The sequence below is a fragment of the Furipterus horrens genome, unplaced genomic scaffold, assembly GCF_987537825.1.
Source record: "Furipterus horrens unplaced genomic scaffold, mFurHor1.1.pri manual_scaffold_9, whole genome shotgun sequence".
In the NCBI taxonomy this organism is placed as follows: Eukaryota; Metazoa; Chordata; class Mammalia; order Chiroptera; family Furipteridae; genus Furipterus; species Furipterus horrens.
Window position 1 is genome coordinate 21812520 of NW_028327179.1, and position 27407 is coordinate 21839926.

General features: G+C 36.4%; 1 protein-coding gene across 1 annotated transcript in view; it reads left to right on the forward strand.

Moving 5' to 3' along the window:
- Positions 1–27407, forward strand: part of DGKB (diacylglycerol kinase beta) — a 583788-nt gene that overhangs the window by 543535 nt on the left and 12846 nt on the right. The window contains exons 25-26 of the mRNA XM_090287823.1: positions 10933–11053; positions 11778–11838. Of these exons, the coding sequence (XP_090143949.1) occupies positions 10933–11053; positions 11778–11838 (182 nt within the window). The remainder of the gene's footprint in view (positions 1–10932; positions 11054–11777; positions 11839–27407) is intronic.

Below are 27407 nucleotides of genomic sequence, written 5' to 3' on the forward strand. Positions count from 1 at the left end.
TTTTACCTAAGGAAAAAAATTAATAAGAAGTCTCTGCACAAGAACTTTAAACTATCTGGTAAAAAGTAGCGATCAGTCCAAACACATTAAAATTCTATTTCCTTTACAAGTGTTTGCTGCAGATGACCCCCACTGATCTTAAATATATTTCTGTATCTGTAACTGAATAGAGGTTTTCCGTACAGCATGTTCTAATGGCACTCTGGCCTTTAGCCAAAAACGCACTGAATAAGGCTATTTTTAAAATACAGAAACTGGGAACAGCTGCAGCAATCAAATTTGATAAAAACAGAGAGGAACTTTGCTATTTTTTTTTTTTTTACAGTTTGTCCAAGTTTAGACTCCTTTCATAGAACTGCTTTTGTTCTGCTGTAGGAAGGGCTACAAGACCAATACTGTAGAGCCCTTTTAAACAAATCAGTTTTAAAAGAATACGACTAAATAAAATCATTTTTCTTTGTATGGAGTATCAGCACAAGAATATTATAGACTAGTTTCTAAAGGATATATTTCTCATAAGAGAAGGTAGGAGAAGAATGAGTTATATTAGTAAAGTTTGTAGTATAAAAAAGGTTTAGCTTCCCCAACTCCCAAAGCAACTTCTTAAAAAGAGATAAAATCCTCAGTTTTTCAGTGTTGGAAATCTGAACGTTTGCATTGAACTTCTCTTGTGTTCACTGGGGTTGTTAGGGACATACGTACTTTGAATGTCCTCTTTCTACTTTTCACATTACTACTCATGAATGTTTCTGTATTTTCTAAAAACTGGATTAATATCAGTGCAGTTCTTTTATAAAAAGATAAAACGACATGCATTTTAAAATGTAAAGGAAAACTTTTTCACAGAGACCTTTTTGTATTTATCTGAATCCCCTCAACATGTCTATATACAAGGGCTTATTCTTTTTTTTGTTGTTAATTAAAGCTCTTTGGAAACTTGTCAGTACATGATTAATAACCATCATGAGGTGAATAGATACTGAAAATCTCCTACATAGCTGTAGGTTGCTAGTTCTCTCTTCTAAGTGATTTCATGTGTTGAATGAATATGTCCACTAACTTTATAATTGACATGACAAAGGATATTGTATTTCATATAAGTATTTACAAATGGGATTAATTTAAAATCCCATCCAAATAAAACTACTTATGTCAACATTAATTCAATTTAGTAATCCAAAATGTAATGTAATTCTTTTTCTGTACCCATAAAATCATAAAATGAAATTATCTTACTGGAGAAAAAAGGAAACAGGGGTGGATGTATACAAAGTAGAATTCAGGTGTATACTAAGCTGTACTAACTTGTTAACATGTAGCCTATGAGGTATGATGTTCCATCTGTCTACAATGTATTTATAAACTGGAAAGAAAGTGAAAAACAGATTAAGCAGGATCTTCTCTGACTTGAATAATTTTTTTCCTAGAGGCATTGGTGATTCAAGAACCACTCATCTGAGGCAATGATGGTATTGTGTTGTTAGTGCTTGAGACCATAACAGTTCCTGCCTCAGTTCTTTTCCCAGGCCCTGTTCTCTGTTCCTGGGGATCCTCAGTCCTTCCTTACAGCAAAGCTCCTTAATCACACACTGTTCTCACCAGAAGCTGTAACATTTCTCTGTTGGAAAACCTTGAACTCAGCCGGTTTTCCAGGGTTCTCTGGCAGGACACCAATATTTCAGGATATAATTTTATAATTTACTGATACCAAAAAGTCCTAAGTGGAGGTTACTGAGATTTAATTATGTTTAGTCATGTAACCTCTTTTCCAAAGATACACTTACCACCAGGAGAGTAAGATTCACTTCTGACCAGCAGTGTGCTTTCGTGCAAGTGGCCTGAGAAAGCACAGTAGCCCCAATAGAATAGAATCTCTCCATCTCTTGCTGGGAGCACAATATTTATATGTTACTGAGACAAACTGGCTGTAAAAAACAGATCAGTTATACAGGGAAATGTGTAGTGTAAATTGCTGTTCTTTATCATTATGTTGTCCTTATTTTAATTTTTAGCATTAAATGTCTGTGAGCTTAAATGCATTATTATGTTTTTTTTAATTTTATTTTTTAACAAGTGTTTTTCATATTTCATTGAAACTAAAATAAGGAGACAGTAAAACATGTCATTATATTCTATGCTATATTTCAAGAAAAGAACTGATTTTCACAGTGGTTCTGGAAATTGAATGTGAAGACTATATAGTCATATGTAAAGTAATATGGTGCTGCCCACTGATATACTGGATTTTCATTTGTGTGGTGGTGGGATTTTGTTTGTTTGTTTTGTTTTAATTGCTGAAACTGCTAAATTCTTAGGAGAATAAGGCTGGGTGGTCTTCCTGGTGACTTCACCCCCTTAGCAGGCATCAATATTAGGGTGCTGGATGCTCCTTCAGGAACTATTCAGAATTTGCTGACATCAACCATCATTCATGAGCATTGCTTTGTTTAGGAATGGTGTTAATACAAGGAGGCTAAATACGAAGTAGCTTGGTTTATGGAAGAGGGCAGAAGAGGCTTGGTGCTGTGAAAACATCTCTGCAAACACTAATGGCGCCTTCACACAGAAAACAAGCCACAGCTTTCAGGCCCTCTGCAAAGCTTAACAAGAACAAACTAACACAAGAATTCAGAAGCAGCGGAGTTCAGATTCAAGGCTAGGTTGTGCTCATAAAGTCTCTGCTTACATTTACTTTAATACATATTGTCAGTTGCAACAGTAGGTTGCTGTGGGAAGTGTTTAAGCCGGTTCTTTATGAGCCTTGTGAATGAAATGCTTATGCTTCTTGGGTTGTGTGTTCCCAGGGTGAGGATCACTTTTCAAGTACACCACAACAATGCGATTTGAAGGCCCCAAACCACTTTGGTCACAATAAGGGAGGTTGACAATATGCCACACTGCGATGTCTGATCTTTACTTTTTGTGGATTCATTTAGGGAAGTTCGGAATTTTAGAATGAAAATGCATGGTTATAGTCAGCTCTAGCTGGTTGTTTTCAAAAACCAGATGGCTTTCAAAGAGATGATCAAATCCATTCTTTAAAAGTCATTTTTAAAGACGGGCAAGCAGTCCCATTTTATATACATATTCTGTATATGTACTGTAACCCCTTATCTTTTAGATTTCAACAGGAAATGGGGTATTTTACTCAGTTACATTTTTCAAGTAACTTTAGTTAAACCATTTGTGTACCAAAATCTGGTCGTTTTAACTTTTACATTTTAACCATTTGAGATGAAAATTTTTCCAAAAAGTATTTTGCTTTCCTTAGCCTTCTTACAGAGATTTTTCAGAGTGTAATTCATATATGATCTCAGTGGTCATTGTAAATGAGGGTTATGTACTCTATTTTAATTTGGTGACATCTGAAACTATTTAGTGGTAGGATAATTAGCGGTATCATTTGAGATTCCAGTTGCATGGAATCTGGATTCAAGTATACCTAGCTGGAAAACCAGATTTTTAATAATATGTGGATAAGACATAGATTTCTCATCAATAAATGAAGGAGACTAATACCAGCCTTAAACTATTGTTATGAGTCTTAAATGCAAAAATGTTTATAAGTCCCTGAACAGAGAGCCACCCATAGAAAGCATATTTTATATTTATTTATACATATATATACCCTTTCCATTTTTATTGATGTACCTATAATTCCCTAATATGTTCCCTAATGTGTTAAAAGCCTGCTTTAATGTTTGCCTATGTATACAATAAAACAAAGAGTCCATATTAACGAAGTTTTTCTTTAGCTCTTTCCACTCACCCCCCTTTTCTAATTTGCATTTTCTAATTTATGGCGGTCCAGGAAAACAGCTTTTTATGCTTGTGAGAAGTCATCTAAATCAATGGGCAACAGATGAACATGTTAAGTAAGAATCCTCAAAGCATTCACTTTGGCGAATAGATTTCATATATATACCTGGGCTTTTTAAAAGTTTATTCTGGATCCTCAGGCATGTTTCTAATAGGTGCTAGATAATGAAAATATACAGTCTACCCACAATCAGAAGATAACAACTCCATAGCTAGCTTGGCCTCACCCTGGCCAACTAAGGACTTTCTAGATGATATAATTAGGAATTTATAGTGATTACAAAGTGTCCCTGCAGAGTCAAAGAGTGTCCCCCAGGACATTACCTCCCACAGTGTTGTGGCATTTTGCCAGACACCAGGCACAAGTGAGTATGCCCTGCCCTGCCACCTTCCTCTCACTTCAGTACACACTATTGTCTATAAAATGCTGAAATGCTACAACCCACATTCAGTATGTGTTTTTAATGCATCCTCCTCTGTTCCCTCACATATGACAGTCTGAAACAATTACATAGTGGGCTATATTAAAGGGCATAACTGTCAGGAATGAGGAGATTAGGCTATGAATAAATGCTACCCACTTATTGGCTGTGTTACTCTTGTGCTATTGAATCTATACCTTACCCCTGACTTTAAGATTTTTACACTCATACCCCCTGATTACCTGTGTAACAAAGTAACGAGGCATGAACAACATTCAGTGAAAGATGTACAAAGTCAAAGGTTCATTAAACTCTAAGGTAGGGTTTCTTACCATTTTTGTGCCATAGCCCTTTTTTGCAAGTCTGGCAAAATCTACAGGCTCTACTCAGAGCAATGTTTTAAAATTCATAAAAATATATACAGGCTAAAAAACCAATTCCGTTGAAATGCTGTTTAAGTTTTGATTTAATTAAATATGAGATTTTTTAAATTAACGAATTAACTTTAGAAAATTTCAGAAGATCCCTGGCCAGTATGGCTCAGTTGGTTGGAGCATTATCCTGTGCACCGAAATGTTGCATGTTCAATTCCCCATCAGGGCATATGCTTCGAGTGCAGGTTGAGTCCCATTTAGGATGCAGATGAGAGGCAACTGATCCATGTTTCTCTCACATCAATGTTTCCCTCTTTCTCTCTCTTCCTCCCTTCCCCCTCTCTAAAATCAATAAGCATGTACTCAGGTGAAGGTTTAAAAAAATCTAACAGAGGATCAATAAGTATTAAAAATTAAAAGTGATAGTATAAGTAGCTTTTTGAAAAACAGCTATTTCTGCTCAAGATGGAGGCATAGGTAGACACTCTTCGCCTCCTTGCGCAACCACAAGAAGAATTACAACTAACCTCAAAACAAATAACACCCAGAAGTGCCAGAAAATCAAACTATATGGAAGTCGGACAACCAAGGATCTAAAGAAGCCACAATCAATTGGATGGGTAGGAGGTACAGAGAGACATAGTTGGGATGAAGAAGCAGCAGTGGTGATGAACATGTGGTCCCACATTCACATGTGGTATATAAAAATTGGGAGGGATACCTTGGGAGCAAGCAATCCCAGCCCTAGGCCTGACCCCAGAGCCCAGGGTTCCAACACCGGGAATATAAAGCCTAATAACTTCTGGCTGTAAAAACTTCTGGCTGTAGGGGTTGCGGCAGCAGAAGAAACTGCAGGTTTCTCAAGAGAGTTTGTTTAAAGAGCCCACATGTACTTAGAATGTAAGCAAACTCACCCACTCTGGAAAACACGACCAAAGCAATAGCTGGTAGGGCACCAGTCACACACAGAAAGTGGATGAAGTGACTGGAAATGGGGCGACTGCCAGGCAAACCTCCAGAAGACAGTCAGCAGCATTGTCCCGTATCTGTGCCCTCCCTCCCACACAGTGTAACAAAGTAATGAAGCAGGTTGCCCCACCCTGGAAAATGTCTAAGGCTCTGCCCCATATAGCTTAATAGGTGTGCTAAGATAGGGAGTTAAAGCAGCTCTACCTAATACACGGAAACAAACACAGGGAAGCTGCCAAATTGAGGAGACAAATGAAAGAATAAAAAGCACAGAAAAAGAATAAACAAAACAGAGATAGTCAACCTATGAGATGCAGAGTTCAAAATACAGGTCATCAGGATGTTCAGAGAACTCACTGAGTATGGCAACAACATAAAGGAAGGAGTGAAGGTTACACTAAGTGAAATAAAGAAAAATCAATAGGGAACCAACAGTGAAGAGAAGTAAGCTGGGATTCAAATCAATGATTTGGAACATAAGGAAGAAATAAATAGCCAATCCGAACAGAAAGAAGAAACAAGAATTTAAAAAGAATGTACTATAAGAAGACTCTGGGATATCTCCAAAAGTGCCAACATCTGAATCATAAGGATACCAGAAGGAGAAGAGTAAGAGCAAGAAATTGAAAACTTATTTGAAAATATAATGAAAGAAAACTTCCCTAATTTGGTGAAAAACATAGACATACAAGTCCAGGAAGCACAGAGTTCCAACTAATTTGGATCTAAAGAGGACCACACCAAGACACATCATAATTAAAATGTCAAAAGTTAAAGATAAAGAGAGAATCTTAAAAGTAGCAAAAGAGAAGCAGAGAGTTCCCATAACAAAGGAGTTCCCATAACACTATCAGCTGATTTCTCAAAAGAAACTTTGTAGGCAAGAAGTATTCAATGTGTTGAAAATCAAGGACCTACAACCACAATTACTCTATCCAGCAAAGCTATCATTTAGAATGGAAGGGCAGATGAAGTGTTTCCCAGACAAGGTAAAGCTGAAGGAGCTCATCATCACCAAGCAATTTTTACATAAAATGTTAAAGGGACTTATTTAAGAAAAGAAGATCAAAACTATAAACATTGAAAAGGCAACAAACTCTCAACCATCAATGACTAAGTCTTAAATAAAGAAGGGAAAAAAACTAAGCCAACAACCAAAACAGGAACAGAATTATAGATGTGGATTATTAGCTGGGAGGATGAAGAGGAGAATGAGGGAAAAGGTACAGACAAAATAGGGGGATGTTAAGATCTGTACAGGAAATGGAGAAGCAGAAGAACTTACATGCACGACCCATGGGCATGAATTAAGGGGGGGACTGCTGGAGCAAAAGAGGGTACTGGATGGATGGAGGCAAAGGAGGAAAAATTGGGACAACTATAATAGCGAAATCAATAAGATATACTTAAAACAAAAAAGAAAAGAAAAGCTGCAACAATTATAATGTGAAAAGACCCAGATTCCTACAAGTGTGCTGCAAGAATTTTTAAAACATGCAATTTCTGATGACTTAGTCAGGACACTGATCTTTTTTCCCTTAGTTTGTCAAATAAAAAATGACAGCAGCCAACACAACAGTAGTCATCTGGTATAAATGCCCTGTCTTGAATCATAAATATATAGGTCATATAATACAATTGCGTCTTCTTAGTCATGTCACATAATAAGGTTGCATCTGGTTGGTTAATTCTTGGTACCTGAAATCCTTGTATGTAAATATAGGCACCTGATTTTTTTAAAAGTCACTTTGAAGCCAAAAGGATAGGTGGTTGTTGTTGTTCTTATTATTATTTGTAATTCAATCAAAATTACACCTATTTTTGTCAGATTTGCAAGAAATGTATTTTTGGTGTGCCAGAGAATTTAGTAATTAGTTTGTGTGTGCCAGGAGATGAAAAGGGTTGAAAATAACTATGAGTTTTTCCTGAATTTGTACTTGAAAATAATGCTTATCTTCAATTACATCTTAATGTATATAAAATTGTGTTTTTCTGCATTTTGAATCACCCTGCATTGAGAAACTTGCTCTAATATGACCCAATTTGGGTTACTTCATGAAGTTTCTTCCTTCTGAAGCACCTGTTGTTTTTTTGTTTTTTTTTTTTAATGTGAGGATACCAAGTTTGTCAGATGCTCTTGCCTCTGTTGCCACCATGAAGCCCCTGGGAAACACATGTTAACTCTTTCAGAAAAGTACTGTTTTTCCCCATACCAAAGCAGTGCCTCCCTCAGGATAGATGAACACTTCAAATATCACGATGTAGGATTTCTCAATGCTTGGTAGGTGACTTACACACCTGGAGATGACTCTCACGTGGATGATCGGGTCTGGAGGCAACTTGTGCCTTCCTACCTATGCTTCTGCTTCTTTTTATCACATTCAAGAAAGCCAACCAGGATGCAATGTTTTACTTAATGTTGTACATTAAGCTCCTCTAGTTTCTTTTGTCATAAAGCTCATGGAAACTTGGGTATTTAATGACTAATAACATACTGATTGTGAAAAGCTTCACAAGACATGAGTGGGGTGAGACTCCATGGTTGAGAACACCTGTTCTATGCAGAGATATATACACTGAGGAATTTGGTCTTTCTGGGTCATTCTGGGTCATTCTGGTTCACTGGAATGCCATTTAGCAGTTACAGTGGCAGTACTCAAGTGAAAACCTCATTGGCCAGAAAGAGTTAATGTTTCTCCTAAGAAGAGCTTGATACTTTTTTCTCTAACAGTCCAGACAGTCAATATTTTAGACTTTGTGGGCCATATGGTCTCTGTGGCAACTACTCTGCTATTGTAGTGTGAAAGCAGATAGACAAAACCTAAAATGAGTAAGTGTGGCTGTGTTGCAATAAAAACTAATCTATGAACACTAAAATTTGAATTTTACATAATCTTCAGATGTTACAATATATTACTCTTTAAAAAAATTTTTTTAACTGACAAGCCGTACAAAAATAGGCATTGTGCCAGACTTGGTCGGTGGACTGTAGTTTGCTACTCCTACTCTTAACTATGAAATCAATAGCCAGGTAGCAAACCAATTAAGTGGGTTCATCTGGTTGGTTATGACATTGCAAGCAGGCATATACTTAAAATAAATTTGAGCTAGGATGTGAGATGAGAAAGCCTTTGATATTTTAGATGCATCCACAATAGAAACAGTTCAAAGTTATATAGACAGAAACTATCTCAGTCGGAAATCAATCAAGACCCTGATCTCGAAGACAATATGTCACAGGCATCAACCGTACACCGACATTGCAGACTGTAGTATTTTAAAAAGTGAAAGTGTTGTGGGAGAAAACTTGTACAGCACAAATTTAGTTTCTTTTTTATTTTTTATGAACACCTAATTAAAAGGAATATGGTATTTATTTACCTTTCCTAGAGTTAGTAAATATCCCACTATTTCTAAACAATTCTTTGTGTTAGCAAGGACATGAAAGTTTGAAAGTCTAGGTCTTCTAAACTCATAAGAAATAACTTCATTAATGATTATTAATGGTAGGATTGAGTATCAGGACATATTTGCCAGAAGAAAAGTAAAGTCAAATGAAAAGAAAGAAAGAAATTAGAAGGATGGTACTAGATTGTAGTAATGTGATAAGGGTGTAGACATTCCTCGTGATTCATTGAAAATTAAGGCACACAGGTTAATTTGTCGTGAGAGTGTTTTATTTCTTGAAGAATAGTTTCCATGAACCAGATAATTAAAAATTTAGCATAAAATTTCACCTTTTTAAGAATCAGGCAGGGCAATAATATAAACTTCAATGTTGTTGTTGTAGAGGTTGTTTTATAAACACCACCAGACACACATCTGGGGTTCTCTTGCTTGCCACGGTGTAGATTTCTGGTTGACATATCTAAGAAATGCGTATATTAATACCCAGACTATAGAGCCAAGCAAACTTTAGTGCCGATTACAGCTGAAAGAATATGTTTTCATTTTTGTCCATCTGTTCTTGGTGACATAAATTTAAACTAGAAACAGAGTAAGTATCATGAGAAATAAGTCTAAATAGGTTTAAAACAGCAAGGTGAATGCTTTAAGTTTTAATGACCTGTTAACATTTGATTTTGTGGCTAGAGGATTTTTACTCAGAAAAATCTCATGCTGCAGCTATAACTTAAAGTTTAAAAAAAATAGGTTTTTTTAATCAGTTCACTTAAAAAATACTTGGTCACACTTTCTATTTTAAGGGTTTATATTAAATTTGCCAGTGATCATGAGCCTAACCAACCTTGGGATTTCAAAGTGCTATTCCCACACACTTGACCCACACTGAAAAGATATCATTGCCATCTCTGAAATTCATGCTAAAATGGATTTATTAGCAGAGAATAAAGGTTTGCCATGCAAAATGAAGTCCATATGAAACACATTTGCTGTTTTTTTTTCTTCAAGTAGTACTTCAGCTATGACCAGCTATTACATAATTACCTTGTATAATCATCATACCTGCCCACTCTATGGCACAACCTCCAGCTTTCTCTGCTACTAAAACAATAGTAAACTACTTATTTACCCTTTAAAATTCATAAGAATATTAAAATAAAAGGGCCACCTATGTGCACCTAGAATTTCACCTCCAAATCGGAGAATCAAGCATTCGGAGCTCCATGGTAAGCTGGTGGTCTGTGTGTCAGAGCGAGGTTCTATGGGATTCTACTAATGGGAATGCAACATTTGCTTTCTGGCTGAGTAAAAAGTCCTTCCCAACCTCCTTTCCCATGTAAGAAACATTTTTATTATTTTTAAAGTCTCTTTTTTTGATATGGCTGAAATTAATAATGTTTCTTGAATTTCTGCACAAAGTTACATATGATTCTGGACAAGTCACTCAGTGATTTACAGACTCGGTCTTCTTATCTCTAAAATGAGAACTTTAATTGCATGATCTCTTAGGTCTTTTGTTGGAGTAACTTAATGAAATCATATTTGACAGCAATTCCTCATACTTTATTTATAGTGCTGAAATGTGTGCATGCTGCCAAATGTCTGATGTGGGATGTATAAATGTGCCATATATACATGTGGAATAACATTAAGTTTGTTGCTGTTAAGAACTACTGGTATATTTTTTGGCTTTATTTGGCTCAAAATCCATTCTTCCCATTTTGTTTTAGAATAAGCTGGCAGCAAATTTTCCCCACAGTATCTCATGGTTTAGTTAAACGGAAAGGTTCATAAATAGGCCATCTTCTCATTACGTTCAGTGTCCAAGACAGAGAAGCTTTCTTTGTGAAGACACTTTTATTTTTCAGCTCCATCATATCTGATGTCATTAAATTGCACACCTGTGCCTACGCACTGTAACTTACAAGCCTTCTGCTTTCTTTCAGATCTGAGCGATCAGCTGCTGGAGGTGGTCGGGTTGGAAGGCGCCATGGAGATGGGGCAAATATACACAGGACTAAAAAGTGCTGGGCGGCGGCTGGCTCAGTGCTCCTGCGTCGTCATCAGGTAGTTCTTTCTCTCTAAATGCAAAATGGCGTTAACATGGCATAACCACAAATGAACTAAAAGTACGGAGGACACATAACAACATTTGTCTTATCTGTGGCTCTAATTATTAATGATTAATACTGACGTATTTCAAAATACTGTAAATGGGCAGATTTTACGTAGCTTGGTTATATTGCTTTTCAGGGTCATTGAAATTACATACTCTCTTATTGAGACTGTGGGTACAATTTAACATACAAATTTCCTCCCCTCTAATCTGGGTCACACTCAGTTTAGTTTACTAAAGTGTTGAAATATCTGCTGGTTAAATTACCCAATGAGAGCGCTGTTGAAGCATTATTAACTTAAATTCTTTAATGGACTAAGTGCCATTAAACCCCCTTTTTTTTTCCAGGTTTGCATGAAAACAAGGAACCTCTCCCACCTATAGAAATTCTGATTTTGCCATTGAACATACACCCTACATTTTTTGTTTGCGGCATCAGAGTTTTTGGTTCTATCACCGTATTTACCAGAAAGCTCTTAATAGCCTCGTGATCAAGTTACCTTTCAGGGTATTCACTAATAAACAAGAGTTGAAGACCCTTTTAAAATAGATAACTTCATAGCCCAGCTATCGCCATATTTGCATTTCCTGGTCTCATCACCTGATACCTTATGTGTATAGTCTGTTCGGTAAAGTATTTCAGTGTAGTACTTAAAAGAAAATATTTTCTTCCAGGACTAGCAAGTCATTGCCAATGCAGATTGACGGAGAACCTTGGATGCAGACCCCGTGCACAGTGAGTAGAGGAGATGAAATTTGATGTTATTTTTGTTTTTGCTTATTAGGTGTTATATACTCCTATAACTAACTAATCACACACTTCTGTAATTAAATAATCATAACAGTTAAGCTTTGGACCTATCACCATGTACCATTTTTTTTCCTGATTTATGTGACGGAGCCATTGCATTCAGGTTTTAGGCATTATATGTCCTTGACAATGATTTAGCTGTGGAATGAATATTTGTGTTAGCCTAAGTATAACATTTAAATACCACAGATCAATTATACATTCTGGAACTAAACAAAATTGATAAAGTTTCTCTTAACCTTTCTTGTACTTATTTCAGAACAGATTATGAGAAAATTATATATGAAGCCTTCAGACAAAAGTTCCCCATCTGTTCTTTTGCCTCCATTTGGGGACCTGTGAACTTCCTTCTCTATAGAAAAACTCCCCCTATTGTTTTGTCCATAATGACATATTCAAGTCAGGCATTTGTACCCTTCAAAATGTCTATTTACATTTGTATACTGAATATTTTATTATATTTTTAAAATATGCTAAGCACTGCTATTGGCACTAAGGATAGGAACATGATCATGGTGAACAATAAAACACTGGAATAGTAAAACAGGCAATAGATGATGATCAATAATATAACTACCTTACTTCTGATAATAGGAGATTAAATAAATGTAAATAGACATATAAGTATAACTTCAGATTACAAAACTTATGAAAACACAAGGCAAAATAATGAAGAGGAACTGGGTAGAATATAGAGGATACTACTTTAGATAGGTGGATCTGGAGGCCTCTTTGAAAGAAGAATCAAAGCTCAGTGTGTTAAAAAAACAGTAGGAAGGACTTCTGGTCACGATGGCAGCATAGGCAAACATGGCTCACCTCTTCACACAACCACTTTGAAATTACAACTAAAATATGAAACAACCATCACTCAGAACATTCAGAAATTGAGCTAAATGGAAGTCTAACAACTACAGAATTAAAGAAACCACATCCATCCAGGTTGGTAGGGGGGATGCAGATGCAGAACGGGCTGGTTCCACACCCATGTGTGGTGGATAAAAACTTGGGAGAGATATGTTGGGAGTGAGGAGTACAAGCTCCACACAAGGCCCCCCAGCCCAGGGTTCCAGTGCCAGGAAGATAAGCCCCTACAACTTCTGGCTGCAAAAACCAGCGGGGATTGAGTCAGTAAAAGAAACTGCTGGATTCCCAAGCAGTTCTTCTTAAAGTACCACACACAGATTCACCTACTCAGACTCATTCCCTCTGGGCTCCAGCACTGGGGTGGTGGCTTGAAGGACACCTGTAGCATACTGAGAGAGGCCAAGGTGCCTGGCATCAAGGAGAGCAGAGGCCATTGCCCTTTTATGGGCCATCCCCATGCAGAGCCACAGAGCCAGCAAGCTGGTGCCATACCTGAGACTCCATCAACCTGCATAACACTGTTTGACCCACCTTGGAGATCACCAGAGACTCCACCCCACCCAACTTATGGGCCCACCCAAGCTGCTTTTCCATATGAATAGCTGGTCTTGACTCATGCTTCACAACTTCCCAAATCCTCTCAAGCAACCAACAGTTGGCCTCAGCAAGCCCCAGGCCCAGCACATATCTATAAACAATTGAATCTGAAAAACAAGCTAAGCAAACAAGAAGAACTGAGACAGAATCATGTCTATAGAGAGTGTTTTGATGGTTGCCAGATAGGAGAGGGATGTGGGGGAATGGAAGGAGAGGTGAGGGGATTAATAAATACAAATAGGTAGTTACAGAATAGCCATGGGGATGTAAAGTACAGCCAGCCTAGATTCACAGCTTGACTTCGTCTGGTAATCTCCAAGCCCAGCACAAGTAGCAACCATCTCAGATTGCTTTATAGCTCAGGCAGGGTGACCCCAGGCAAAACACAGGTGGGAGCTGACCTTGGCCTGCACCACCCAGGAAACCCCAGGGCCAGCGCACCCAGTAGACAGCTACAGACCACACAGGAGCGCCACCACCCTGCCCCTGCACAGCTGATTCTCCCCAGGGAATGGAGGTTGGTGGTAGGTGGTCACAGCCAATCCTTGCAGCTGACTGGCCAGGGTAAATCTCTTCCATTGATCTGCCAACAGCAACCAAATCTCAACTACAAGAGGAGGGTGTATTCAGCCCACATGAAGGGTGCACCTCCAGTCCACAGCTTGGGTGATAGGGGAGTCTGTGCCACTAGACCTATAGGACACCTAGTACATTAATTAGTTCATGCTACCAAGACAGGTAGTCTAAGCAGCTCTACCTAATATATAGAAACAAACACAAGAGGGCTGACAAAATGAGACAAAGAAACATGGCCCAAATGAAAGAACAGATCAAAACTCCAGAAAAAGAGCTAAATGAAATGGAGATGAGCAATCTATAAGATGTGGAGCTCAAAACACTGGTTGTAAGGATGCTCAAGGAACATACTGAGGACCTCAGCAGCATAAAAAAGACCCAGTCAGAAATGAAGTCTACACTATTTGAAATAAAGAACAACTTAGAGGGAACCAACAGTGGAGTCAATGAAGCCAAGAATGAAATCAATGATTTAGAATATAAGGAAGAAAAAAATCAATCAGAACAAGAAGGAAAAAAAAGAATAAAAAAATAAGGGTAGTGTAAGCAGCCTCTGGGACAACTTTAAGAGGTCCAACAATTACATCATAGAGGTGCCAAAAGGAGAAGAGAATGAGCAAGAAATTGGAAATCTACTTGAAAAAAAAATAATGAAAGAAAACTTCCCTAATTTGGTGAAGGAAATAGACGTGCAAGTCCAGGAAGCACAGATAGTCCTGAGCAACATGGATGCAACGAGGCCCACTCCAAGACACATTGTAATTAAAATTCCAAAGTTTAAAGATAAATGTTAAAGGGATTTATTTAAGAAAAAGAAGATCAAGCCTATGAGTAATAAAATGGTAAAAATACATATCTGTAAACAATTGAATCTGAAAAACAAGCTAAGCAAACAAGAAGAACTGAGACAGAATCATGTCTATAGAAAGTGTTTTGATGGTTGCCAGATAGGAGAGGGATGTGGGGAAATGGAAGAAGCGATGAGGGGATTAATAAATACAAATAGGTAGTTACAGAATAGCCATGGGGATGTAAAGTACAGTGTAGGAAATAGAGTAGGCAAAGAACTTATATGTATGAACAATGGTGGAGAGATTGCCTGAGGGAGTGGGGGTTGCTGGGTGGAGGGGGACAAAGGGGGAAAAATCAGGACATCTGTAATAGTATAATGAGTAAAATAAATTTTAAGAAACAGTAAGGAAGACGCTATGACCAAAGCTTCTAGAAGTAGGGGGAAAGTGGTGAGAAGTAAAGTAAAAAGATGGACAAGAGTCAGGTTTTGTAGAAAAATGATGGTAGAGTTATCATCTGACTGTAAGTGTAATAGGAAGCTATTAAAGGCTTGAGCATCATCTGATTGACATGTTTAAAGTTCCTCCTTGGCTGCTATGTCAAGAATGGATTGTTCTGACTAGCAGCTGGGAGATAAGATCTATCAGAGTAGTATGGGGTTAGGCAAAGATAGTGGCAGGGAAGTGGATAGATTTGAGCTACATTCTGGAACTGAAACAGAAAGAATTTGCTAAAGAGTTCCCCTGCAGTGAGGGATAAGGCATGAGAGAAGATGAATCATTTTCAATCTTCCTTAAAATTGGGTGTGACACTGTTTAGAGAGTAACAGAGGGGGGTCTTAATATTAGATAAGTATAAGCATTGTGCTAAGTGCTGGTTTTACGTGCATTTTTAATTGAGGTATAATTGACACAGCACATTATATTAGTATTTTGAAATGTTTACACAACTCTAAATAATGGTTATTGCTATTTTTTAGGTGGAGAAAATTGAGGCTTCAAAAGGTTTAATAACAAGGTCATATATGCAACATATATGGAACTCAAATCCAGGACTTTTTGATTAAAGTCCATTCTCTTAACCACTAGTTTAAATAGCTTTAGCTACAGATTCCAAACAGCACAGGTTAGCATATAAGAGCAAAATTTTAACTGTACTTTTCCAGTGGTTTTACTCTGAAGCTCTCGGCTCAGTCTTTTTGACAGCACATACATGACTTTTTGTTTATTCCTGATAAATTCCTTTTAGCTACTTGAACCCCAAATAGTGAAGTACATTAATTCTGTAATAACGGTATAAAATAAACATGTGTAAAAATTACTGTTGACAAGCTACTTGTTACGCCTTTTGCTATCTCTGTACACAGTTCTAAACACCCTTTTAAATATGTCCTGTTCCTCCCTTTACCAGCATATATACATCTACATCATCTTGTCTGTTATCGTTCATTTTCTCATGTGCACTTTTAAGTTCACATTTATACTCATGTGGAGGTTAAAATGGTTGTAACTATTGTTGTGGGGGGCGGTGTGGAGGGGAGGCAGTGGAGGTCATGGTGAACTAGTGGAGGTGCTATCTGGTGGTGGTGGTGATGGTGGTTAGGGTTATGGTGTTGGGGTAACACGGGTCATGATTGTGATGGTGGAAATACTGGTGAAACCTGTGGTTATGATGGTGATAATGGTAGTCATGATGATGGTGGTGGTGATGGCAGCACTGATGTTGTCATGATGAACTGGTAATGGTGGTGATGGTAGTTGCAGTGCCTGTGTTGATGGTGGTTATGATTCAGGATGTTAGTGGTGGCAATAACAGCACTATTCTTGTCTTTCATAAAAGGTCACTTTTCATCAGTCTGGGTCACAAGAGAATAAATAAAAAATAATAAAAACAAATACCTTCCATTAGTACTGTGTATTATTTTGGACTCTCCTCAGGGGGAAGAGAAATTTAGTTTTTGTGTTATGTTTTAAATTACGGAGAATTGATGGCAGTGATAATATCTAACATTTATTAAGCTTTTAGTTTGTACCATATATAGATTGAGACACTTGACCTGTTCTGACATATTTAATTCTCACAAAAACTTATGATTGACTTCATTTTGTGGACAAAGGAACTGAGGTAGACAAAGGCTAAATAGTGTGCTTGACTCCACACAAATAATAAGTGGCAGAGTAGAAATGGAAACATAGGTGACCTGGTTCCGCTGTCTACATCGTTCGTGGTTACTCTCAACCTGAAAAGGTCCCAGTCTGTCCTGTGGCACCACCCCTCCAGAGTATGATCTTCAGTAAATCACGTACTGCTTCTCCCCAACTTTTAAAAGTCTAGGTCCAATAAAATATAATTAATGTTTTAGAATAATTTTAGCTTATTTCACACAGTACTTGTAATGATACATTAATTGTTTTCTTACAGTTAGTAATTGGACGTCCATTTTGCCTATCAATTATCATGATCTACACAATTGTTACACTAATAATACATTTTATAAAATTCATATTTGATTTTTCTCTCCTTGTAAATGCTTTTATTCACATAAAACATATATTAGAGCCTGCAGTGGGCCAAGAACTGTACTAGACTATGGCTCATTACCGTTATTTCACATTCTGGCATACTCTACATTTCCTAGAACCACATGGAGTTCTGAACTTTAAATTTCACTCAACTGAAGAGAATGTTTAGTATTCAGAGCACTGGTATGGTTTAACTAAAAAGTGTTCTTTGCTTTGGTTCAATAACACAGTGTTTTTCTTATAGAACATAAAAATTGGTAGAATGTTAAAATTCCTTGCCAAATTTAAATATCCATAAGCTGATCCTCAATTTATGCAGAAATTGCTCTAGATATAATTTTAGAGCATAGTAGACAGTCTGTTTTTCTAGACGTGGGTATATAAAATGGAAAGGCAGGTGATAAGCAGGTCTTGATTCTTACATCAATTAATATATTTTTTATATTTTTTATTTATTTATTTTCAGAGAGAAGGGAAAGAAGGGAGACAGAGAGGGAGTGAAGCATAGATGTGTTTGGTTGCCTCTCTCATGTCCCCAACTGGAGACCCAGCCCGCAACCCAGGCATGTGCCATGACCAGGAACTGAACCAGTGATCCCTTGGCTTGCAGACTGGCACTCAATCCAATGAGCCACACCAGCCAGGACTCAGTTAATCCTTTTTTTAAATATAAGTAATAGAAGTTTTAGAGATAGATGGTAGTGATATCTGTACAGCAGCATAAATGTACTTTATGCCATTAAACTGTATACTTCAATATAATTAAAATTAAAAATTTTGTATTACTGAAATTTTACTAGAATAAAGTAACTTAAAAAAATTAACACAATATTTACGTCCAAATTTCACCAATCATGAGTTAAAATATCAGGAAAAGAAAAACTAAAGAGCTTAAAATTAAATCTTCAAAGATACACCTTGTAATTATTTTTATAACCTTTTAAATTATATCACACTAAAATAGTCAACTGATACATGTTAAGTATCCCTGTGTTTACAGTGTTTTAATAGTCACTGAGTTAACAGAGAATGAATTTTGGCCATATAACTATTAGCCATCTTAATAACCATGTCATAACTAAAGAAATAATTCTAGAAGACATCATACTGAAAAAGTTCAAGAAGACCTTTTTTGATATATATTGAAATAGTTCAAGAAGAGTTCAAGAAGAACTCCAGAGCCTGACTGTTTTCCCCTATCTTCTTCCTCCCCAGTCTTTGCTCCTGAGCTCATCAGACATACTGACTCTGTTGTCAATATGTTTCTATCATGGGGGAAAAAAAGAGCAGTCTTTGGAGGAGAAGGTGACAGTAAAATATCATAGGTCATAGACTAGGCCAGATTTTGTATCTGCACAAGCAACCCTTCTGTTCCCAATATTGCAAGTGAAGGGTACCCAGTAAAGTTTTTTTAAGTGAGAAGTGACCATACTAAACTTCATTAAATAGACTAAAAATGGACTTATCATCAACCTCCCTGCACCTCCTCCCCCCCACACCAACTACTGACTTCTTATAACATTCCCAAACCCCTCTTCCTTCACTCACCATATTGAATTAGTTACCATTATTGCATCCAGTATTTCCTAAGCTAAAATTGGAGAGTCATCCTATACTTCTCTATACCCTCATTTTAATTACCATGCCCACCTAATGGTATGACATATTTCTGAAATCTTTTTCTTTGTTTCCATCCCTAAAACCACCATCCTAGATTTGGCCATTTTATTGTATTTCTCTCTCACTTACAACAATAACCACATCAGTCTTTCCTTATCTCTATGTTTTTCAATTTAAAATCGTCTTTGTTTTTTTGCCAGAATTGTCACTATAAAATACTAATCTCACCATGATGTCTTCACTTAAAATCATTTAATTTCCTTCTATCTGATAAAATATAATTCAGTCAAGCTTCTTGTTTCATCAATATCAACTCTTCCTTCTTTCATCTCTCCATGCACTTTCCTCTTGGCCAAATAAACTTTTCTTTTTATTCAGTTGAGTAACACAACTCATCATTTGAGAGTGAGTTCATGCTAGCTTTCCTGCATAACCTGAACATCATCATTTTCTCCACTTTTCCACCTTATGCCTGACCTTAACTAATATAAACATTCAACCTAGGTACTTCATAGCTTTAACAAAGAACTAACTATATTACATTGAAATTATCAGCTTATTGGGGTTCAACTTGGTGGTGTAGGAAGACCCTGAACACACCTCCTCCGACAGAAACACCAAATATACAACGATATATAGAGAAGTTCCTCCTGAAGAACCACTGAGGGTTGATTGAAGAGCTTTTGCAAAACAGGAAAAAGAGGGACCACATAGAGAAGGGTAGGTGATGTGATAACCATGGGAACATTACTCTAAAGGGGCAACCTGAAGTAGAGACTGCCAGGGTGCTAAGCCAGAACTGCATATACCAACTATAGCTCTCACCAGCTGACCATAGAAACCAGCACATACATCTTTACAGAGGTTGCTCCAACACAAGGCCACTTTTTTAAGATTGGGAAAAGCAGCTGTTTCATCTGATTCATTGAAACAAACACAAGAAGTTAAACAAAATATGGAGTTAAAGAAATATTTTCCAGTGAAAGAAAAAAAGTTTTTAACCTAATGAAGGAGAGATAATTTGCCTGATAAAAAATTCAAAGTAATGATCATAAGTAGGCTCACCAAACTTGGAAGAAGAATAGAGAATGCAGTGAGAATTTTAACAAAGATTTAGAAAAAATAATTTTAGAGTCCAGTCAAAGCTGAAGAATACAGTAACTGAAACGAAAAATATGCTAGAGGGAAACAAGAACAGATTATATAATACTGAACAGGATAATGACCTTGAAGAAATAATAGAGGAAATCACCCAATCAGAACAATAAAAATAAAAATAACTTTAAAAAAACAGGGATAGTTTAAGGAGCCTTTGCAATGACATCAAGCATACAAACATTTACATTTTATAGCTATCAGAAAGAGAAAAAAAGAAAGGTGCAGAAAACTTATCTGAAGAAATAATGGCCAAAACATTTCCTAACTTACTGGGGATGGAAACAGGCAGTCAGGTCCAAGAAGCACAAAGTTCCAAATAAAATGAACTCAAAGAGATCCACACCAAGACATATTATAATTAAAATGGCAAAAGTTAAAAATGAGAATTTTGAAGGCATCCAAAGGAAAATGACTAGTCACATACATGGGCAACCACATAAGGCTATCAGCTAAATTCTCAGCAGAAGCTTTGCTGGCCAGAAGGGAGTTCTGGATATATTTAAAGTGCTGAAAGAAAAGAAACTATAACCTAGAATATGGTACCCAGCAAAGTTAGTCAGAATTGTAGGAAATATTGTTTCCCAGAGAAACAATAACTACAGTTCATTACCACTAAACCAGCTTTAAAAGAAATGTTAAAGAGTCTTCTTTATGTCACACAAAAAAAGGCTATAGCCATAAATAAGAAAACATGATAGAAAAAAGTCTTTCTGGTAATAGAAAATATATAGTAAAGGCAGTGGATCAGCCACTTATAAAAGCTAGTTAAAAGGTTAAAACAACAAAGCAGCAAAATCAACTGTAAGTACAATAAGTATTTTGGAATATACCCTATGATTTCACTTATGTGTGGAACCTAAAAAACAAAACAAATGAACAAACAAAACATAGAAATAGGCTCATAGATACAGAGAACAAATTGATGGTTGCCAGAGAGGTGAAAATGTTAAAGGTGAATAAGAGGTACAAACTTCCAATTAAAAATACATAAGTCACAGGATGGAATTGACTGCACAAGGAATATAGTTAATAATACTATAATAACAGATTGTTTCTAGACTTATCATGGTGATCACATCGTAAAGTATAGAAATGTCAAATTACTATGTTGCACACCTGAAACTAATGTAATATTGTATGTCAACTATACCTTAATAAAAATGAATTTAAGAAAATAACCTATTAACTTAATTGTCTAGCCCTTAGTAGACATAAACTCATTGAGGTCAGGCACCATTACTTCAGTTATCTTCATAACCAAATCACTGTGCCTCACACATCATTAGGCTGCCACTACCGAATGCATTTTGAATTTATGGGTTCCTTAAATATATTTTGAGGTAGTATAACAATTTTAAGAAGTGCTTTCTACTAAATCTTCTTTTACTGAACATAATGTAGGTTGGCTAGCAATTCATTCACGTATTTTTTATATGTAAATGCATGTAAAAGTTATTTTGAGTTATCTTTATTCATTACATATTCAAAGCATAGAATTTGAATGTATCAGAGAAAAAATAGTTTCACAACCTTAACAATTGTGATCTTTATATTTTTGGATGTGGTAGAACTAAACTTCTTTGGGCCACTTTCCTCTGCATTATCAATTACAAGATATGATAAAGTAGGGTTACAGTTGTGAGCACATGAAAGACAGAGTTTATTCTTGTGTAATCATTTATTTAAATTATTGTATTATTTTTATACAAACAACTATAAACCCACTTTTTCCCCACCCTGTATATATTTATTTTATACATTATATAGGCTGCATTCTATTGATACTTTGAAATATTAATAGACACATATTAGTTATTACCTGTGATACTCTTACGAAGAGTAATGCCAAAGAGGCTGTGATGCAATATCACTCTGAGTGAGACAGGATTCCTGAAATTTTCTTTTATGTGCTAGAGAGTGGAAAGGAAGTCATGAACACATCATAAACTAAATGGTGAAATGACTACGGGTAAAATGTGAAGCCTCATCAAAATTATAACTGAAGTCAAGGCAACTTCTGGAGAGCATCTCGCCTTTTTTAGGAGAGTATCTCGCCTTTTTTAAACTTTTTTTGATATACTTCCCAAGACCCTGAACCCATTTGCCAACTCTTAGCTTCCAGTGTTAAGTACCTGGTATTGCAACAATTCCTGCCAATCCTTGGTTGTCTTACTACCTTACACTTGATATTTCAGAGCAGATACTTGATCATTTCATGTTTAGAACACCTGCCTCCTGCCATGGGCCATTTTATAAGGTGTTATTTTCTCACTTGAATGCAGGTTCCTTTCTTGGCCTTAGCATCTTCTGGACTCAGACTGTGGCTACTTGCCCAAACTTTGCTTGCACCCTCTCCCGTGAAGACTGGATCCTTTTCTCATTGCCTTGAGACACTGCCATGAACTAGAGTTTAACTTCATTATGACCTTTGTTTTTGCAAAGAGAAAATTTCCAACACAACTTTAAAATGCAAACCCTTTAAAAGATGAATATTGTTCTGGGGCCTATTAAATTTCTATTTATGTATTTTTTATGGTTTGTAAAGTAATTGCATATTTAAAGTGTTAATTTTTGATCATTTGCTAAGTACAAATTAATCTCAGGCCATTAAGGCAGAAAAAGAAAAAAATTATAAATTTAAATATTAGCAGTCCAAGAAATTTATTATTATCTAAATAAAGACTGATTGAATTTTCAAGACATTTGTATGCCCTGGAGATGTTTGGAGGAAACCATGGTAACAATGTCTAATGTTTATTGAGTGTTAAACATGTACCAGATTTTGTTCTGTGTATTCATATTATCTATTTAGTTCTTACAACCAACCTAAGATGTCAGTAAAGTTATTATAATTTCCATATTATAAATTTTCAAAAATAAACACATAAAAACTGAAGCCAGGTGAGTCTACCAACTTGCCCAAGGTCGCTCAGTAAGAGGCTGGGGGCTCTCATGCCTTTCTCTTAATTATGATGCTTTTGCTGCCTCATTCAGTTACTACTTGGGGCTTTAGTGTATCTCTAATATTAGTAGTCAATTACAACTCTTATGTATAATTCAATTATAAGCCTGTATATATATTTCTCTTTTTTTGGAGATATAAGATGTTTTGTTCAGGGTACAGACATATCAAAAAGGGAAAGAAAGGTTTATTGATCCTTGTATAGACAGGTGTTATCAGGTGAGCAACTATTTTTTAGTTTTTCTTTTCAATTACATTTTACATTAAATATTATTCTGTGTCAGTTTCAGATGGACAGTGTATTGGTTAGGTGATCACATATTTTACAGCGTGGTCCCCCAAGTATTTCCAATACCACCTGGCCCCATACATAGCAGTTATGATATTATAACTATATTCCCTATGCCGTAATTTACATCTCTGTGATGGTTCTACAACTACCAAGTCATACTGCTTAGTCCCTTTATCTTTTTCACCCGTCCTCTCGCCCCTGCCTCCCCTCTGTGAATTCTCAGTCTATTCTGCATACCTGTAAGTCTGTTTGTTTGTTTTGTTTTGTTTCATAGACTTCACATATGAGTTAAGTCATATGGCATTTGTCTTTCTCTGTCTGACTTACTTAGCATGATACCTTCTAGGTCCATCCATGCTGTCACAAAAGTTAAGATTTCTTTCTTTTTAATGGCCAAGTAGTACTCCATTGTGTAAATGTACCACGGCTTTTTTATCCACTAGTCTCTTGATGAGCACTTGGGTTGCTTTCATATTTTGGCTATTATAAATAATGCATATGTTCCTTCAAATTAGTATTTTGGATTTTTTCAGATATATTCCCAGAAGTAGAATAGCTGGGTCATAAGGAAATTCAATTTTTAATTTTTTGAGGAACCTCAATACTGTTTTCCACAGGGGCTGCACCAGCCTGCATTCCTACCAAAAGTGCACAAGAGTTTCTTTTTCTCCACATCCTCACCAGCACTTGTTATTCATTAATTTATTGATGATGGTCATTCTGACAGGTGGGCAGTGGTATCTCATTGTGGTTTCGATTTGCATTTCTCTGATGATTAGTGATGATCAGACACTTCTCAAAAAAATTAAAACATAAAAATAAATAAAAATTAAAAAACCACAGGAGGCCAAAAGACATATATTTTTCTTCTTAATACATTTTTCTTTGCTTCCCAGTAGAGTCAAAGCCATCCATCACATTACTAGCAGAATTACTACTGAATAACACAACTATGATTATCTTACTCCGTGATGACAAAAGTCAATGTCTCCTCATTTCACACAAAATAAAGCTCAGAATTCTTGTCATGTCATGAAATTATTCCTCCAAGGCTGGCATCAGCCTACCATGGTACATAGAGACCACTTTCCAGAGGCTTTCTACTCATACTGCTTCATTTTATGCCTAAATATCCCATTGCCTATTTTGTGGTTCAGAAATAGACTCATTCTTCTGGCCTCAAAGCCAGCTCGTTGCAAATCTGCAGTTTTTTCAGCAATTATCTAGGATAAATGGTTTGCATTTTTTTCATCTAATCTAACCTGCAGTTTATTTTGTTATACTTACGTTTTTCTTTTACTCAGATTACTTAAATTAATTATTATATCCTGTTGGGATATAAGTATTTTTGTAAGTTACTTCAAAATCTTTCTAGAAGACTATGGGATTATAAATACATATATACTAAAAATAAAATCCCTTCTTTCAATGCCAAGCTTAGCAGCAATTTCCTCATGAAGCCTTTTTAACTCTCCATCTTTCTGAAATATTTGCCTGATACTTTGTACTCCTGACATATTTTCTTAATGGCATCCCAGTGCGTGGCCCTGTATTTTGGCTATGCTGATATGCATCCAGCTCTTCTGACTTAATTGTAAGCATTTTAGGATTCTTAATTCCCCTTCATACCTCACATAGTGTCTTTTACATAATATGGTTTCCGATGAGAAATCTATAGTCATTTGAATTATCTCTCCACAATATGCAATGGTATTGTTCTTCTCAGGCTGCTTTCAATTTTTTTTCTTTGTCTTTAGTTTTCAGTCATTTGATTTTGATGAATCAACATGGATTTCTCTGAGCTTATTCTGTTTTACTTTCTCTGATCTTTATGAATATGTTGGCTTGTGTCTTGCCAGATTGTGGAGTTTTCAGACATTATTTCTTCAATTAGTTTTTTAAGCACCACCCTCTTCTAAAATTCTGATGATGTTTTAGATGCTTTATGCATTATCTCATAGATCTCTGAGTCTCTGTTTTATTTATTTGTTTGTTTGTTTGTTTTTGCCTCCTAGGGCTCTCATATTGCTCTCTGGATAGAAATCGAAGGCCTTAGTTTCCCTGCTCTGCAATGTACTTCCTAATACAGCATCTGCTTCCATGGCTGTCTAGTAGGGGACAGAGAAGGAAAATATCAGGCATTTACCCATTGCTTTTGGGGCCATTATTTCACCGGTCAGAGAGAAGAGCTTTCCTTCACTGGAGCTCTAGGCACCTGCCATGGCTATGAACTGTCCAGGAGACGGGAAGGGAGAAACTAGGGGAATAAATAAGACAAGATCTTTCTCCACTCTCTCTGACCTATGAGGCCATAATTTCCTACCCCTTTAAACAGAAAGATGGGGCTTTTCTTAGAGCTCTCTATGTGTGCTTGGTGTACAGTTCCAAGTTCGGGGGCTGTCTTTAAGTCCAGGCTAGGAAACGTGAGGCGGGGGCGAACAGGGAACTCACCACTGCTTGGGTGGCACCTCACGCTCTGGTTTCCTTTCCCAGTCTGCCTGCTTCAGTTGCTTTTCAGCACCCTGCACTAGCTGCTCATTTACAGGGTTTGTAGTTGCCTTCAGTGATAAAGACAGGGTGGATGGAGTGTGCTTACTTCTTCTGAACTGGAACTGCAAGATTTCCGCTCTCCTTACATTTCATGGTGGATGGCTGTCTTGAGTTCTGCCTGAATTGTACCCATCGAGTTGGCATATTATTAGCCAGAATTGTTTATCTGCCAACTTTGAGACTTCACAGTATATTCCCCATTTTCATATCTCTTGCAAAAACACTGAGTCTTGAATCTTAAATCATATCCATTTTGAGATAACGTCATTAATTCTTTTTTCATTCTTGTGTCCTCCATTTAAGCAACTAAGACAACATTTACCTTTTTGTTTTTGCTTGAGTGAAAATAATTAACCAAGAAGACATAGCTTTTCTACTCACTTGTAAGGATAAAGTTCAGTTTGGGGTATTTCTCTAAACCAGTAACGAGACGGATGACTACAGGAGTCTGTTTTTGGATTACTTTGTCTCTAAGCAAACATATTTTAAGACTTTACAAATAAGTTACATGATTATATGGGAGACTTTTAAACTGTGGAGGTGACTTTAGATGAATGTCCAAGGTCATAAGATCTAAAGAATTACAAGACTGGAACTGTTCCTAACTTGTTTTTCTACTCCCGAACATTCCATGGCTTCCTTAAGCTTGTTTGCCTATGGATAAAAAGTTCAGAGAAGAAAATACAATGACTGAAGCTTTCTGTAATGCATAGCATTAAGTAAAGGAGCACAGTGTAACACCAGCAGCCAGGCCAGTGAGACTCCTTGGCACTTTAGCAAATGGAACCATAACAAACCCAGCATAGGACACTTACCCTTGAGAAGCAAAATAGGCTGAGATGAGATTGTTCTGATGCCATTTGCAACCCACTTATACAGTTGAATACCATGAAAATCCTTTGTACTTGGGAATACCATTTTAATAAACTCTTAGCATAATATTACATGGGAAACTACAATGATATTGGATAGATTGCTTTTTTTCATAGTTTTGTGCTTTTATCTCTTGATTACTAAAGATAACTATATAATTTTAAAGGAAAATTCTGAATAGAACTGTTTCCTGACTAGAAGCCACCAAAACCTAAATATAAAGGGTACATGGGAAAATTTATGAATAGAATGGAATAGATTTGAAAAATAAGAAAATAAATGGAATTTGCTTATCTTTCTGGTAAGTGGGCCATCCTATACCTACTACCTAAATTAACTGATCACAGACCTGGGACTTGAAAACAGATTAGAAATTATACAGCCTTAATAACTATTTTATTATATAATCTCAACCATTTTATTAAAACCTTTGTATGTCAGCTTTTTATGAAATTGTCAACTTTTCTAGCACCTTTGCAGAAATTTAATATAGTCTGAGGTTTAAAATATTTTTCACTCCTTGAAACCAGTGTTTTATTGGGATTTTCATAAGGAGGGAGGGGAAAAAACTGCTTAGGAAAATTATATGCAGCTTTGGGAAATTACTATGCAAAGCACATAGTAGTGCACTGGAAGTTATCTGCAGGCTTACCTAACTTTTAAATCTCCCAAGACCGTTTCATTA